A 14,803-nucleotide genomic window follows, 5' to 3' on the forward strand; every position below is an offset into this window, starting at 1 on the left:
TTTTTTAGATTCAAAATGGATTAAACAGTGAATAAAATAGGGAAGTATAGAAAGCGCGATCAGCATATTTTTCAATGATATATAGTTTATATTGATTAGTCAGAAGACAACAACAATATATGTACACGCTTACTGTTCGGTGTATTTGCAGTACAAAATGCTTCCGTGGAGTTATGTTGGCAGTCTGTGAATGGGAATTAAATTTCATTTTGAATTTATAAATCAATAACACCATCTCTTTTTTTAAAACTAAAACATTGTGTTCAGGCACTATAAAAACACAGAACAGAACATGTTTATGGTATCAAAGTGATTGTTTTGATTTATCCAGTTATATTGTAGTAAGATCATGAGAAAAAAATGAAATTAGATACTGGATCTTACGTTGAAACGGAGATCACGACGTTCCAACCTTATCAAAAGACCTTCAGTTGAGCTGATTTGGCGTTGCCATCGGTGTCACGTGGTGACAGTCTCAGTTCAGCCGAAGAAGGCTCAGTCTATGCTATAGTGCGGTCGAAACGTCGTGATCTCCATTCCAACGTAAGATCCAGTATTAGTTTAATTTTGTCATTATCTATGTATATAATTGTGCGTTAAAACGATCAAATTGGAAATTTTATTACTAACGCAATGCCGGTGTCACGTGTACGGTCCGTTCTGCGTGAACCATCCGTCCTGACCGATTGTACACGCAGCAGACGCGTGTATGAGCCGTTCCGTGAATGATCCGTTGTTATTCACCAGTACTGTTACATCGGCTAGTTCATTTCCTACCACATTATACATTTACTATGATAGGGATAAAATTCACGTGTTAATTGATAATTTTGATAGAGAATCAGCGTCAAATTACAGTTCGACGCATGGATGAACCTACCGTGGACGGGCCGTCGTTATTCAGCTGCTACCTACTATATTAGTATTGATTTTACTAGGCTAGTGTGTTGATATGACCACCTGAGGGAAACCGCAGTAGAGGTGAACATCTATAAGATATGAATACTTCTAAAGATTACGTTTGAATTTGCAGTATGTTTGTTTATTAAAGGTTAAGAATGTTTTGATGACTCTATATAGAGACGGACTGTACACGCCGGAAGTATCTCAGAGTTGCCTGCGCTTTGTGTGCATGAGCAGAACGGATGCTTCACGCTCCGAGCGGTACACGCCACACCGGCACGACCACATTTACCCGCAGAACGCACCGAGTGTCTTTGAAAAGGAAATAAGATGCACTATTTCACACTTCGGCAATCCTGTCTTTTGATGAATAAATGGGCACAGTCCTTCACTCAAAGTCCTTTTCAGAAACAGCGGTGTGGAACGTCATATAAACTTGTACTTTCCAGAATAAGTACATGTAACTAGAGCATGCTTGCTATACTCTTAGTCCTTCATGCAGCTAAGGCGGAACAGTTAACACTATGGGCACTAGAAAGACGTTCTACGTGGGGACTCTCCCCATCCTTCTGGCCCTGGTTTTGGGGTACTTCAGGTCCGATCTGACTCAGGTTCTCTCGGGCATACACAGCATCTGGAGCGATGGAGACGCCGGAGATGCGACCCAGACGCCACCGAAGGGTCACATGCAGAAGTTTGGACTTCACGTGGACAAGGAAAAGGAGCTGATCGTGATGGACCATTTCCCGAGTCCAGAAGATTTTTACAGAGACCACATGCGACAGTCAGTCCCCCTCGTGGTTCGAGGATCACTGAAACACTGGCCGGCCGTGGAGAAATGGAAGAATGAAGATTATTTACGAGAGAAATTTGGTCACGAAGATTTTGTTGTTATGTGGAATAATATCACTGACCACAGACACAAGTCGGCCATGATGATGAGTATGAATGAATTTTTGGAGTGAGTGGCAAGTATTTCTGTGTAAAGAGCATTTTATCTGTTTGGGGTAATTTTTCTATGAATATAGGACTTCAATCCCGGACATAAGCATTCCTTTCTGGCTTGATATAGCGTGCATTTAATATGTTAATCCAACCTCATCTATTCATAATAGTGGTTAATTAGAGCCCATATCGACAAGCTTACACCTGTTCCTTTATGGAATTTTGATTGTTTTGGTTGTTTTGTTAATCAACGCATGGTTTATAGTAATTTCACAGTCCATCTCCCGATCTATTTGAACAGAAACTTCCCAGCTCACGACACGAGTTCGTAATGAGTAACTCACAATACCATTTAAGAGGCTGATGCGCTCCTTCATTCAAACATGAATAAAAATCCGTTGAATGATGTTATATAAGAGAACCTCAGCCCACTAAAAGCGTTTATGCATTATGCTGCTTACAGGGCGAGGATTTTTTTTTTTCTTTCTTTTTTTTTTTTTTGTCAGTTCATGCCATACAGTCGGTGTCTCGTGAAAAGTCATAATATCATTGTTGAGTTTTGACTTCAGCCACACTTGACGCACTAAGCTGTTGTCTCTCTCCTATCGATAATGTCGCGTGCATTAGTGTGAATTTTTGCGTGATACACATTTATTTATCCGCACGTGCGTGTTATGCACGCGAATACACGCTTTAATAGAAACACAAAGGAAGAACTCTAATACACACCTTTATAAATAGGCAGCCTTGCGTGTACACGGTCACGTATGTGCGTGTGTGTACATGTATGTTGTATGTGGGTGACTATGTTGAGAGAGAGAGAGAGAGAGAGAGAGAGAGGGAGATTCTCCTTCAATACTTTGGCTTGAGTATTTTGCTCGAAAAGGGATTGAGACTGCAGATGGAGACTTTCACAAAATGTGACTGATTGATTGCTTCAGATATCTTTTCGTATATGGGTCTGGTTGTGATCGAGGAAGGGGAGAGAGGTACTGCATTTTATTAAAATTCCATCATGAGGAAAGCACTGTCCTTCATTCAAAGATAAGTACTTCAAGATAAGTGACTAGATTTTTGACGGTGAAAAATTCAAGTAAACACACAGATTGTAAATTGGATGTCTTGTCGATGAAAAAATTAATATTTATTTATTATTTTCAAACCTTCATTTTAGCCAGTACCGCGATAAGCATATATACCTGGATGGCTTCGTGTCTCCGGCAATGTCCAAAGATCTGACTATCCCAAAATTCCTTGGTTGCGACGCCATAATTAAAAGGGTATCGTTTGATAAATGTTATTTTTGGTGTATTGTTGAAAATTTGATTGGCGTAGTAATTTTCCTTGTTTAATGAATAAAACTTGTCTTGTTGGAATCTTGGAATCAACATTAGTTTTCAATATCTGTTCAGTTTAATTTCTTTGTCTTATTTTAAGTGCCCTTACACGTTATTTACATTCGTATTTGGTAATTTCTAGAGGGTAAACCATCTACGCAAGCCCGTAGCCAGGGGGGTTCGGAGGATTCGAAAGAACCACCCTTTTTGCTTGGTTTTATTTAGGATTTTATGGTAAAAGGTCCACTTTTTCAGAAAACGAACCCCCCTTCTGAAATTGCTGGCTACGGTATATCAGCGCATTATATTTTTCTATTATAAATTTTATCAATAACAGAAACGTCCAAATTTATTTCAATGTGGTGTTATGATTCAACAATTTTGTACAGAATAAATCGGTACACTGAACAATACTGACCAAAACCAATGCATTTCAATTTTCCCCAGGCGACACAGTTTTCGCTGTTATTCAACGCTGCCTGGTCTAGCACATTCGTCCACGTAGACGGAACAGAAAACATGTTTACTCAAATCACGGGACAACGGCAGTGGATCCTGATACCGCCGACCCACGGGAAATACCTGCACGTGGACGATTTTAACTATCACAGAGGTAATGTTAACTTGAGGAAGTGGGAGCCGAGACACAGGAAAGTGGGATCTCTGTTGATATTATATAAACATATATAACAGGGCCACAGCCAGGGATTTGATGGATCAGTATGAAAAATTAAAATAATGGAAGGATCTTTGGGGCTTGTTTCTGGAGTTTAGAGTTTGAATACATTTGATATTTGCCCAGGCTTGTTATAGATAAATTTCAAAGTTAAGTTATTTTGAATTGAAAATAGCACAAATGCGTTTTCTTTCTATCTAGGAAAGCGGTTCTTTAGACACCAGAGAACCAGTCACCAGGTTATAAGACGATAAACTAATCAGATTTTACGATCAATTTTTCTTTTTTTGTAAATTAAGTAATACGTGCTATTAATACTTCATTTGATTTTGGGCCAGGCAGACAGCGTGGATGACTTCTGAATATATAGAGATACGCCTACACCGGTAACTTTATCATTGCCTTGAAGCATCATCAATTATCTGGGAAAACAGTATATACTGCATTCATCAGTTAGTGTAATTCTGACGGATTTTTTTGTCCTCCATGATAGCGGTGTTATTTTTCGCATCCATGTATTCATACACGTATGTATTCCTCGCTGTTTCTTTTAAAGTCGTCTCTCATTCCATGCAATATTCCAGGGATCTCTCCAGTTGAACCGGAAGCCGTGGACCTCATCAAATTCCCCAATGTTTCCAAAGTCGACATCTACAATATCACGCTGTATGAGGGGGATATTATCTACGTGCCCGAGGGGTGGTACCACCAAGTTCGCACCATGGGCGGTCCACCTAACATAGCTGTGACGATCTTTATGGACTTCATCAGTTGTATGGAGAAAGGATACCCCGTCGATAAAACACAGGAAATGTTAACAGAGATGTGCATTGCAATGAGAGAGGCCACACCAAAAGGTAAGTGATACAATGTAGATAAATAAATAAACATACAAGCATCGGTATAATCATAATCATAACTATAGAAAAGCACTCCGAGAGCGCAGACCTCCGCCAAGGCAACAAAGTCTCCACCCAATGCCGTTTCACACCTAAATTTTCATTCTATAATGATGTAGTTTTTTATTTTTGATTATTGATTATTTATTGATTATTGATAGGTTATTGATCCGGATCACCACTAAAAACTAATCATCTGTTCCAATAGTTCCTGAAAATGTCATCAAAATCGGTCCATAACTTTTTGAGTTATGTTGCTGACAGATAGACAGACAGACAGAAAGACAGACAGACAGACAGACAAACAAACAAACATGGTTGAAAACATAACCTCCTTGGCGGAGGTAATAATAATAATAATAATAATAACGCCTACATCTGATTCGGCCTTATTAACTTATAGGTTCTTACAACTTCTGTCATCTTTATACACATAAACAGCCATGTTTTCCCTCAGAAATTACCTGCCAAGAACGCATGGAAGATATGCCAATGCAAGAGTTCATCGAAAAATATGGTCATCTTAATCCAAAAGTCTTGACTTTGGTGCACGACTTCGAGACAGCAGACAGGCTTTATAACTTCTTTTCGACCACACTCAAAAGTGGCTTTGCCAGTGAGTATTAGTCCTGGGTTAAGTCTACGTAACAAATGACATACCTAATGACTGTTATGTGTCTTTAATAATCAGGTGACGAAACTCAATATAAAAAGAGTGTAAATCGTTATGAAAAGCTTTTTGGCAGGAATACCGGTGACGCTTCAATTACAATCAAATGGACACACTAATTAGATAAAAGTTGGATGTACAATTTGACTTTAATCTCTCTCTCTCTCTCTCTCTCTCGTCCAAAAGCTGTCAATTAAACATTTACAATATACAGTAAGGTAGACACATTTTTATTAATATTCTAGTGCCGTCACTTGGATTTGGATTGAGCGGCCAACCGGTCGATAAGGCTAAACCAGCTGCTTCACACGCTATGCGAATGGGCTACAGGTAAAAGGGGGGTACAGGTAAAAGGTGGGGGGTTTTAGCTTTTTTTAAAATCCATTTAAATCCATTTGACAACCAGTGAATATCAAAGAAATCACATATACCGTAGGTAATCTATGCGTTAGAGCACCCTAATGGAACCATTCAGTAGGAAATGAATGGTGCCTTGTGTTACTGGCCTCTTTTTAATGCCGAGACGATATTGCGAAGTCTTGTGTAGTGAACCATAAATAGATTGAAAGATAATTTCTGACATGATGGCATAGTTTAAATCCTATTTAAGTGGTCCAAATTCCATACAGTTACTCGAATATTCTGACAAAATGCTTAAAAAAATCATCCCTTATTATATTTAATATGAAAGATGAACTCTTTGTTATTGCTCGGTATTATTGATTTATATGTATTTTTTACCACTGCAAAACTAAAATTATTTTACAGACTCTTTGACACGGACCCAGATGATGAATCCGAGGAGATTCTAGGGACTATTTTAGCTTCCGCTCCAGATGTCAAGCGAGAGGATGTTTTTATCGTCGTGAAGGTCCATCCTAGAAATTTAGGAAGGGAAAAAACTATCGCTTCTGTTCAAAGATCTCTAACTAGACTGAAAACCGACTACATTGATTTGGTACTGATTAAAGCGCCCTCTTGTGATGGTATGAAATTCAAGTGCGAAGCAAACGATAACCGTGGCACTTGGAAGGTATCATGGGAAGCTTTGGAGGAACTGAACGAAGGTGGTAAAATTCGGTCTCTAGGCGTGAGCAACTTTAAGATGTCTCAGCTTCGAAGATTGATTGGTTTTGCTAAAGTTCCTCTCTCCGTTGTGCAAAATAATTTCAACTTGTACAACAGGAAAACTAAGCTGCGTCAGTTCTGCAAAGACAACGGCATCACGTTCATGGCGCATGGGTTGATGGGGGTTTTGGAAACTGAGAATGGTACACGAGAAAGCCCTCTATTAAGCCACAAAATGTTGGACCTTGCAGCCAAAAAATACCGCACAACCCCTGGAACAATAATGATACGATGGGCTTTAAACCAGAATGTGACGGTCACTCCAACGTCGACCAATCTTAACCATATCGCATTTAACAAGTATGCGCCACAATTGGATGTTGGAGAATCTCCATGGGCCATGAAAATGCTGACTGATTTCTTTCCCCATGTCAACTAAGAAGAGATTGTGATGATTATCTATGCATTTCTAAAAAGCATAAGGCCAAATTATCACTCCATAGGAAAGATTCCGTTTTAGTTCTTTCCCTAATTGGCCAATAATTGCTAAAATGTATGTACTATATTCGAGTGGAATAAGAATACTTATTTCTAAAGTCAGCCCCATCTATGGTTATTATTGCCATCTAGGCATATTATCATATTTTGATCTATATATATTCGATATATATCATATATCCTTTCTAGCTTATTTGATCTTTGGACACACACACACACACACACACACACACTTTCGTAAGTAATAAAATAGTTCTGGGGTTAAAACGCAATTTATCAAAATTAATCTTTGTGACCTTCTGGTAATACAGGCGATATTGCTTTTGATGATTGTATCATACCGAGTTTACTAGTGAAGTACAGGTAAAGCCAAATTGACGTAGTGTCAGCAGCTAAGGCTTTCAAAAATATTTTTTCACGAACATACGTGCAAAGACAATCTGGACAGCTGGGATGAGCACGCACTGACGGTGGGACCGGTTTCTTTACTTTGAATACTGTGACAGTATGATGGGGGGAATTATAAATAAAATAATGTTTGAAAACAATGTGAATGTAAAACTGACTAAATCTGATGAAAACGAATATATAAATATAGATATATTTACTGCTTCCATTTCTACCTGTTCTGCTTCACCGGTTGTCTCTATTGTCCCTGTCCCGCTCCCGTTCTTTTTCAAAAGTGTGGCCTTACTTGAAGAAATTCCGGAATGAATGCATAGTGGAACTTCTTTAATTAAAAAAAAAAGATTTTCGAAAAAGAGAAAGAAGTATTATATTACCTAAGGGGAAATGCTTTCAAATAACAGGAACAAACTAGACCGTTACAGATGTATTCTTGAAAGAGTCTCTTGTGACAGGAAAAAGAATAAAGTCATGTAGATGAATGTAATAAAGAAAAATTTTCAATAATTAATTTTAACAGTACTTACTAAGTTTGAAAAGTTTTAAAACTTTATAAATTATGTTTTATTTACTGTCATTCCTTATATATGCCGATAATTGGAATGTACGCACCAGTGATAAGACTGAAAAAAACTAGGCAACTTTGTAGGAGAGAAATTACTGAACGATCGAGCGATGTGAGGTACGCACGCAACTTCCCACGCACGGCAAACAACACGGTACGGAAAAAAATAACAAATAAGATAAAATAACCTGTCAATCAAACTGTTATTACTTGACGGGATCTGTCAAAACTGAATGATTTGATTGGCACGTTGTCAATCAAATGGTGAAGGAAGCTGGAACATTGCATGTTCGACAACTGCAGTTATCAACTGCGTAATGATTGTGATTGACGTTTATTTATAAAACTGTCTTTTTACTCTCCGTTATTCGTGAAAGAAAGCCGTTATACCCGATGATTCGTGATTCGTGATCTTTGACGCGCATTTTAAGTGAAATATAAATAAAGTTTTATTTACTGTGATTTTTGAATTGATGATTTTATTTCCCGTGAATTGTGATCACCCCCCCCCCCCCCCCAATGGTACCCTATTATACGGCAGCTGGGCTGTATCCTCCCGAGGGAGGTGAGAACATTTACAACTAGTCTGAGTCAGTATTAGTTTCTTATGTACTTTATTAAACACATCTGTTAAGTCAATCCTAGCTGTGACAGCTCCAGTTAAATAAGCTGTACTCACGCTGAACGCTGCCACTTATTTTAACGTTTAACATACAAATCGGGTAAACAAAAAACGCATCTTGTCTTCTCTAACACAACCGGTACAGGTGATTTTTTTTTTTTTGGGGGGGGGGGGGAGGTGAAACATAGCCAAATAATTTGATATCAAACCTAATGGTTGATAAGATGTTATTATTTTTATCCTTATGATGGTAGAAAGCCTATATAACCATCCCGGACTAGGACCCATTGTGCTATATCAAATTACAAAAACAAGTTTAAATCGAAACTTGCGTACGAAAAGCGGGTGCCCTTGTACATTATTATGTAATACAGGTGAGCATTTCGGTGAGAGGTGTTCAAGTAGGACCAAGGTCAGTAGAAGATGGAGAAGACAGAGGTTCATGGTACGTTGCTGCAATTTCCACATGTAGGCCAAAAATTTAGCACAGAAAATGACAGGAAGATGCCGTAGTATTGTATAGGTGATATAAGATAACGTTGTGTATTTTGTGTAGACGACGTTTGCCCAAATGATGCGTTTCGCACTGGGGCATTTTAGTCCTTATGACTGTGGGAACATTGCACTTATGTCCAATACATACTCCATTAAAATTTCAAAATCAGTTCAAAGTTTTAAGGCTTTGTTTTTCTGTAATTTCAGAGAAGGAACGCACTTGCCAATCAGGAAGTGAGGGGCTTATTGCAGCTGTCCAAAGGTCTGAACAAGTCCTCAACAAGTAAGACCACTGGGCAGGTATCTACTTTCTCCTAATTGTTTTATTGGCGAGGTCACTGGCCAGTTTTCAAAGTATCCAAAATATCTTGTTTATGAAAGTAAACTTTAAACAAACAAATGCACATTCATTAATAAGATGTTGAACTATTGTGTCACTGTATTCCTGGAGACGACGGGACCAGGTTGGGGAGTTGAGGCGTGGGTGGGGAGGTGGACTGGGCTACAGTGTCCCTCCCTTAGTTTAAGAGGTATTCCTTCTCCATAACAAATAAACAAATCAAAACAGTAACAAGAACATATCAAAAGCGCAAAAAAAAAAAAAAAAAAAATTGTACATGGCACGAAACTAGACGAAATACAGCTAATGTATCCTAGTTCACTCGCCCCCTCCCACTGAAAACCCTGGCTTGGTAAGTGAAAACGTGCCTAGATGAGTTTTTTTTAGATCCTGTCAATTTTATACAAATTGGGCCCATATGCCAAATGTTTTCATTCACTGGCTTTCATTGAATAATTTCCGTAATCCGGGCACCTGGTCCTTTCATATCGCATCTTACATATGAATGCAAAGAAGTATGTTGTCACTAAACAGTGTGCACAGGGTAGAAAAGAACAGGAATGGCACAATAGTGTTTTGTTAACATAATCGCATTTATTCCAAAATAGCATGCTGTAAAAATATGCAAATACTGCTTCATCAAACCGTGTCGTGAATGTTATTTTCTTTGTTTATTTCAGTGGCTCCGAACTGCTGTTTACGGGGTAATTGGATGCATCGCCGATCAAAGACATCAGATTCATGTTGGACATCGCTCGCGCCCGGATTGTCTCGCTTGTTGAAGTTTGTCTTGCAGGGTTGACATTTGATATGTAATCTTTCAAATTTGAAATGTAATCTTTGCCTTGAATAATAATATTTTGCATAAAACGTGTATAGAATTAATTGTTGCAGAATTTAATTGTTAATCAGAGAAAAAGAAAGAAATGGTTGGCGTCGACCCTGCATATTGCTGGTTATATATTATAAATTTTTCTAAATCGTAGTACTGTACTCTATCCGCTCATTTTCCGCGGTATTTTATTTATTGTATATATTTATTATTGTGTCAGGAGGAGGAACCCATCAGTTCTCAAACAAAAATACGCCACTTTTTGAGGTTCACTCGTAACAAACTAATTTTAATGCAAAAAGTATTTTGCTGAAGAGATGGATGAAAACAAAAATGATAGTTATCAATTATTATAATTATAAGGCGATTTTTAGGTAGAGTACTGTGCCAGCACTATTGATTTTCTAGTTGTAGGTAATTTTTTCTGTGGGCAAATCTTCAGTTAGCCACTTAGCTGCGCATTTGAAGATATTTTAAATATTTGTTTTGAATTGAATTGAATTCTGAGAAATTCCGAGAAGAAAAATATCTCAACTTTATTACATGAAACTTTTGAGAGACTAACGGTTACATATATTGACCGTTAAGTTTGAAAAAAGAACAAGTTGTTAATTTAAAATAACTTACAAACTGTTCTTCAAGTTATAATGCTTTGGAAATCACAGCGTTAAGAAAATGATAAAATTTGTCCACGTGATTGCAGAATTGCCCATGTATAAGAAACGATCCTTTTTTAAAGTGTGGATATAGGTTTGTGACGCATGTTAAGAATGAACTTACTTTGGTTTTGGTGTTTTGATATTGTGTCTGGTCAGTGACAGATACACATTTACTGTGCTGGGAGGGTTTAAAACAATGTTAAGAAAATGAAACCAGGAGAGGAATAGATTTTCACGAAATTACTGCGCATTCGTTATTGCAGTAGGGGAATATATGTTACCCACGTGATACAAATTGTCCCTTCTTAGGGCCACCAAAATTTATCAGTGTTTTATTAATCAATATTTCTTTGGTTGTGATGAAGGGGTCATTGAGAGGAAAAGGTCTGATAAGATGCCAGTCCAGCACGTCCTGTTGGGGTATTTTTTGCTAAGTGTTTCTTGATCACTGAGCACCGGAGACCAGAGTAAGGGTATTAGCATTTACGAATTAATGAATCTTAAGTCACCGTTTTTTCGTAATCTTTTCAGTTTTGTTTGTATATTTTTCTTAAATTGTTATGACCAGAATAAGCTTGTAAATTAACCATGTTTTTTTATGCCGTTCCTGATTCGCATGTGTGCAAATTTTAGTTTTCGCTCAAAGTCGTGTCACAAATCTACCAATATTAGGATAAAATGAAATGAAAACAAAATGATGTAAAACACTCGATTCTTAAAAATGACTATTTTTGTCTACCTTTTTCTGTGCGAGAATCAGCACGACGGCATAGAACAAGGTGTGCGTGAGTGCGAGTGCACGTGAGGGGACGACGCCCATGTGAGATTACATTCGTTTTGGAATTTTGATTTCGTTCACAACACTGAAATTGGACACTGCTCCTCGATGGAATTAGTAATCAACTATTAAAGTCAACTTCGAACAAAAGTTGATAAGTATGATATGGTTGTACTTTCAATTTATCTACCAGTTTTGGTCAATTTTTTTAATGAATTTTGTTTTGGTAAGCATTATGTCGAAATTCTCTCTTATATAAATAAAAGAATTCGTTGTTTCAGCAGCAATTTCCAAAGTGCATAAAATACTTTTTATGTATGTAGTAGACTTCTTGTATTTTTTTTGTTAAAGCATAATTTATAGATTTTTTTTTAGAAATTTGACGCTTTTATAAAGATTGCTATCAATGTAGAAAAATGTAATTTCATGTATTCTGTTTTGTATGAAACTATGTTGAAATTACTTGGACTTTGTTGAAACAATAAATAATGAAAATAATTTACAGAAACTTGTATGTTGAATTCCATTTCATTATTCACCTGTTCCCTTTAGCTCGATTTGAACTACTACATGTAACTCCACTAGCTTCTTGTGAAATGTGGGATCCTCTTATATTGGTAGTTTACCTTGCTTATTTGAATTTTTTGCAAAAGGTAATTTGCTGGGACCCAGGAGCACCAGGATTCGAACTTGGGACTTGTTGAGTCGGAGGCAAGCGCGTTACCTACTCCTCTAACTGTTCCCACCCACCCTGCTCGGGAAAACTTTCCTCTTATAGTAACCAAAGGGAAAATTCTGTAAAGCCCCTTGAAAAGTATTCAATGATTTCCAAGTACCCGAACCAGGAAACGACCCAAACCCGAGGGGTGCCACTGAATCAATGAAGTTCTTGTAGTTACCAAAGCAAAATTCTAAAAAAAAATCCCAATTTATTAAAAAAAAATTAGAAACGTAAGCCAAGGTCGAAGCCCAACCTCAGGTTGCCGCTGAGCAATGCAACCGTCAAAGAAACAACTAAGACATTTTGTATACTTGGAAAGTCTTTATTCACTGCCCAACAACAACTTATTATATATATTTAAGCATTTTTATGTAAAACTACAAAGTTAAACACTTAAATCACTACTTAATCACTTTGAATATCCGTAAGACATGCATGTAATAGACAAAGTTATATCTGTTGATTTAAAGGTGTAACATATACAACAAATGTATTACATTTCACCAATAAACGGTCAACTAAACTACTCGTTTATGGTTTGGTGTTATATATATATATCTACAAGCATTTCAAAAAAAAAAATTCAGAACAAATTTGAGAAACTGACACTAATTAAAGAGATATAAAGCAGTTCATCAAATATCACACAGAATGTGTGCGTCACTGACTAATAAGATCAATAACTTGTGGCTATTTCTATAATTACATGATTTATTTGATTTATTACGACAGTATAAAACGTGGAAAAAGAAACATATCATGAAAATCGCTGTCGGGAAAAAATATCTGTAAATTTTGTATCTTCCAAATGATCTTTCTAAACACACACCTTTGCCTTATGAAAAAAACTGCAAAATTGAGCCAATTAAGCTTTTCTGGACGATCAAAAGTTTCCATATTTCTGCATATTTTATTCACACGACAGCGTAACGCCAAATCACAACTCGTTACCATACTGCTACTTTCGACCCAAAAAGTTCGGAAACATCGTTATTTTGAATAGTTATAAAATAATCATTATTAGTTACGGTAAATATTTTAACCAAATATTGATGGATAATAAACCCACCATTTGTTAATCTTTATTTACACAGAAGATTTTCCCAACACATTACATATCTTTTTGATTATTGAAAAACAATTTCACGTTTCCGAACTTTCTTGTTCGCGTGTATCATAACCTACACTCTCCCAGGGCCGCTGGTTTCATGTGCACTTTTCTCTTTCATGTAAAAATTAACTAGAGACATATCTGTGAAAATGTGTATCTAGTGAAAAATCAACCTGTGGCCCTGGCAGAGGGTAATCATTATTGTAATACCATTTAACAAAGGCCACGGCGGCAAACTTGAAGTCTTACGAGAATAGAGCACTTTAAAAGGCATAAGGGGAAGATATCTTTACTGAAATAAACCAAACCTGTATCTGATGACCACGCAGTCTTAAACATGCCATGTTTCTAGTAACCAATGCTTTATTTTAAAGGTATCGACAGAACGATTAACATATGTTTGAAACAGTATTTAGCCCTATCAGTTCGCCCCCTATGCCTTGAAGGGTTGACATCGTTGGCCAGTGAAGCCACAATTTTTAAAGCTCCCGTCATACAAAAATCTGTACAGTGTAGCTATAATTCAACTTATATATTCAACGGACTGAAATAGTACAACTGGACTAGTGAAATCGTGCCGAAATTAGAAATGGAAGTGTAATACTTATACTGTGCACCCACTGAGTGTTATGCTCTTTATTTCGACCACCAACCGCTTACTACAAATATTTACATGTCAGTAAATAGTAATTTAAATGGAAGATTCCACAGCATTTCCCCCTTTTTTGTCTGCTTCTTGTAAAAATTCTCCTGGTACGTCTTCAACTGCTGATACTTTTTCTACCAACGAAGTTCGAAACAGTTTTCATTTCCATAGGACGTGATAAGGTGAAGTTATGGAGGAAGCAAAAAGCTATGGGGGAAACACTGGGGAATGGCCAAGCTATTTTTATGCATGCACGCGTCACAGTATTTCTTATAAAATTAATAACAAATAAGTGAACATTAAATCCCTAATACTGATACATTGAAACATTATACTAAATAGGTCGCAACATAAATATTGGTATACTTAGTTTCCAGACCGCCTTGCGTCCACTCACTGATCACGGGGGGTGTAACAACTCTTCCCAGATGGTAGGTTCAATTTATGGGGGAGGGGCTAAAGCTTTTCTGTCCAACCCTCATCCTAATCTGACAAGCAAAACTTGATTAACAATTGACTAAAATCAAAATGCATGTACATATATATATATATAGTGCATTTTGTTGAATATATTTCAAAAACAAACCAGAAAAAAACACCCAAAATGAAAAAATATTATGTAGGTCACTGGCT

At 37.1% G+C, this 14,803-nt stretch overlaps 2 protein-coding genes across 6 annotated transcripts; both read left to right on the top strand.

Annotated features, from left to right (window-relative positions):
* Window positions 1-1,289: 1,289 nt before the first annotated feature.
* On the top strand, window positions 1,290-7,629 carry LOC106181661 (uncharacterized). The gene is made up of 7 exons (XM_013566108.3): window positions 1,290-1,864; window positions 3,023-3,128; window positions 3,633-3,798; window positions 4,446-4,718; window positions 5,218-5,376; window positions 5,676-5,760; window positions 6,199-7,629. The coding sequence occupies exons 1-7, from the start codon at window positions 1,428-1,430 to the stop codon at window positions 6,935-6,937; spliced, it is 1,965 nt and encodes a 654-aa protein (XP_013421562.2). The 5' UTR covers window positions 1,290-1,427; the 3' UTR covers window positions 6,938-7,629.
* Window positions 7,630-8,765: 1,136 nt separating this feature from the next.
* Window positions 8,766-12,194, top strand: LOC106174631 (uncharacterized). Of its 5 annotated transcripts, none has more exons than XM_087018355.1 (3): window positions 8,766-9,033; window positions 9,291-9,379; window positions 10,104-12,194. In XM_087018355.1, the coding sequence occupies exons 1-3, from the start codon at window positions 8,833-8,835 to the stop codon at window positions 10,129-10,131; spliced, it is 318 nt and encodes a 105-aa protein (XP_086874481.1). In that variant the 5' UTR covers window positions 8,766-8,832; the 3' UTR covers window positions 10,132-12,194. The 5 variants fall into 5 exon arrangements, 1 of the variants encoding a protein (XP_086874481.1); XR_001239615.2 differs by having other exon boundaries at window positions 8,768-9,111; window positions 9,291-9,366; XR_015335562.1 differs by having other exon boundaries at window positions 8,777-9,111; window positions 9,291-9,383.
* Window positions 12,195-14,803: the final 2,609 nt, after the last annotated feature.

Source organism: Lingula anatina, chromosome 7 (assembly GCF_051362555.1).
Source record: "Lingula anatina isolate TDL-2025a chromosome 7, LinAna3.0, whole genome shotgun sequence".
In the NCBI taxonomy this organism is placed as follows: Eukaryota; Metazoa; Brachiopoda; class Lingulata; order Lingulida; family Lingulidae; genus Lingula; species Lingula anatina.

What these genes read in the sequence shown, in the direction of transcription:
- LOC106181661 (XM_013566108.3), top strand. Translation starts at nt 1,428, where the DNA reads ATGGGCACTAGAAAGACGTTCTACGTGGGGACTCTCCCCATCCTTCTG. An exon ending in AGTATGAATGAATTTTTGGA is followed by an intron (nt 1,865 to 3,022) that starts GTGAGTGGCAAG and finishes CCTTCATTTTAG; the next exon opens with CCAGTACCGCGATAAGCATA. An exon ending in ACTCAAAAGTGGCTTTGCCA is followed by an intron (nt 5,377 to 5,675) that starts GTGAGTATTAGT and finishes TTAATATTCTAG; the next exon opens with TGCCGTCACTTGGATTTGGA.
- LOC106174631 (XM_087018355.1), top strand. Translation starts at nt 8,833, where the DNA reads ATGATGGTAGAAAGCCTATATAACCATCCCGGACTAGGACCCATTGTG. An exon ending in GGAGAAGACAGAGGTTCATG is followed by an intron (nt 9,034 to 9,290) that starts GTACGTTGCTGC and finishes CTGTAATTTCAG; the next exon opens with AGAAGGAACGCACTTGCCAA. An exon ending in TCAACAAGTAAGACCACTGG is followed by an intron (nt 9,380 to 10,103) that starts GCAGGTATCTAC and finishes TGTTTATTTCAG; the next exon opens with TGGCTCCGAACTGCTGTTTA.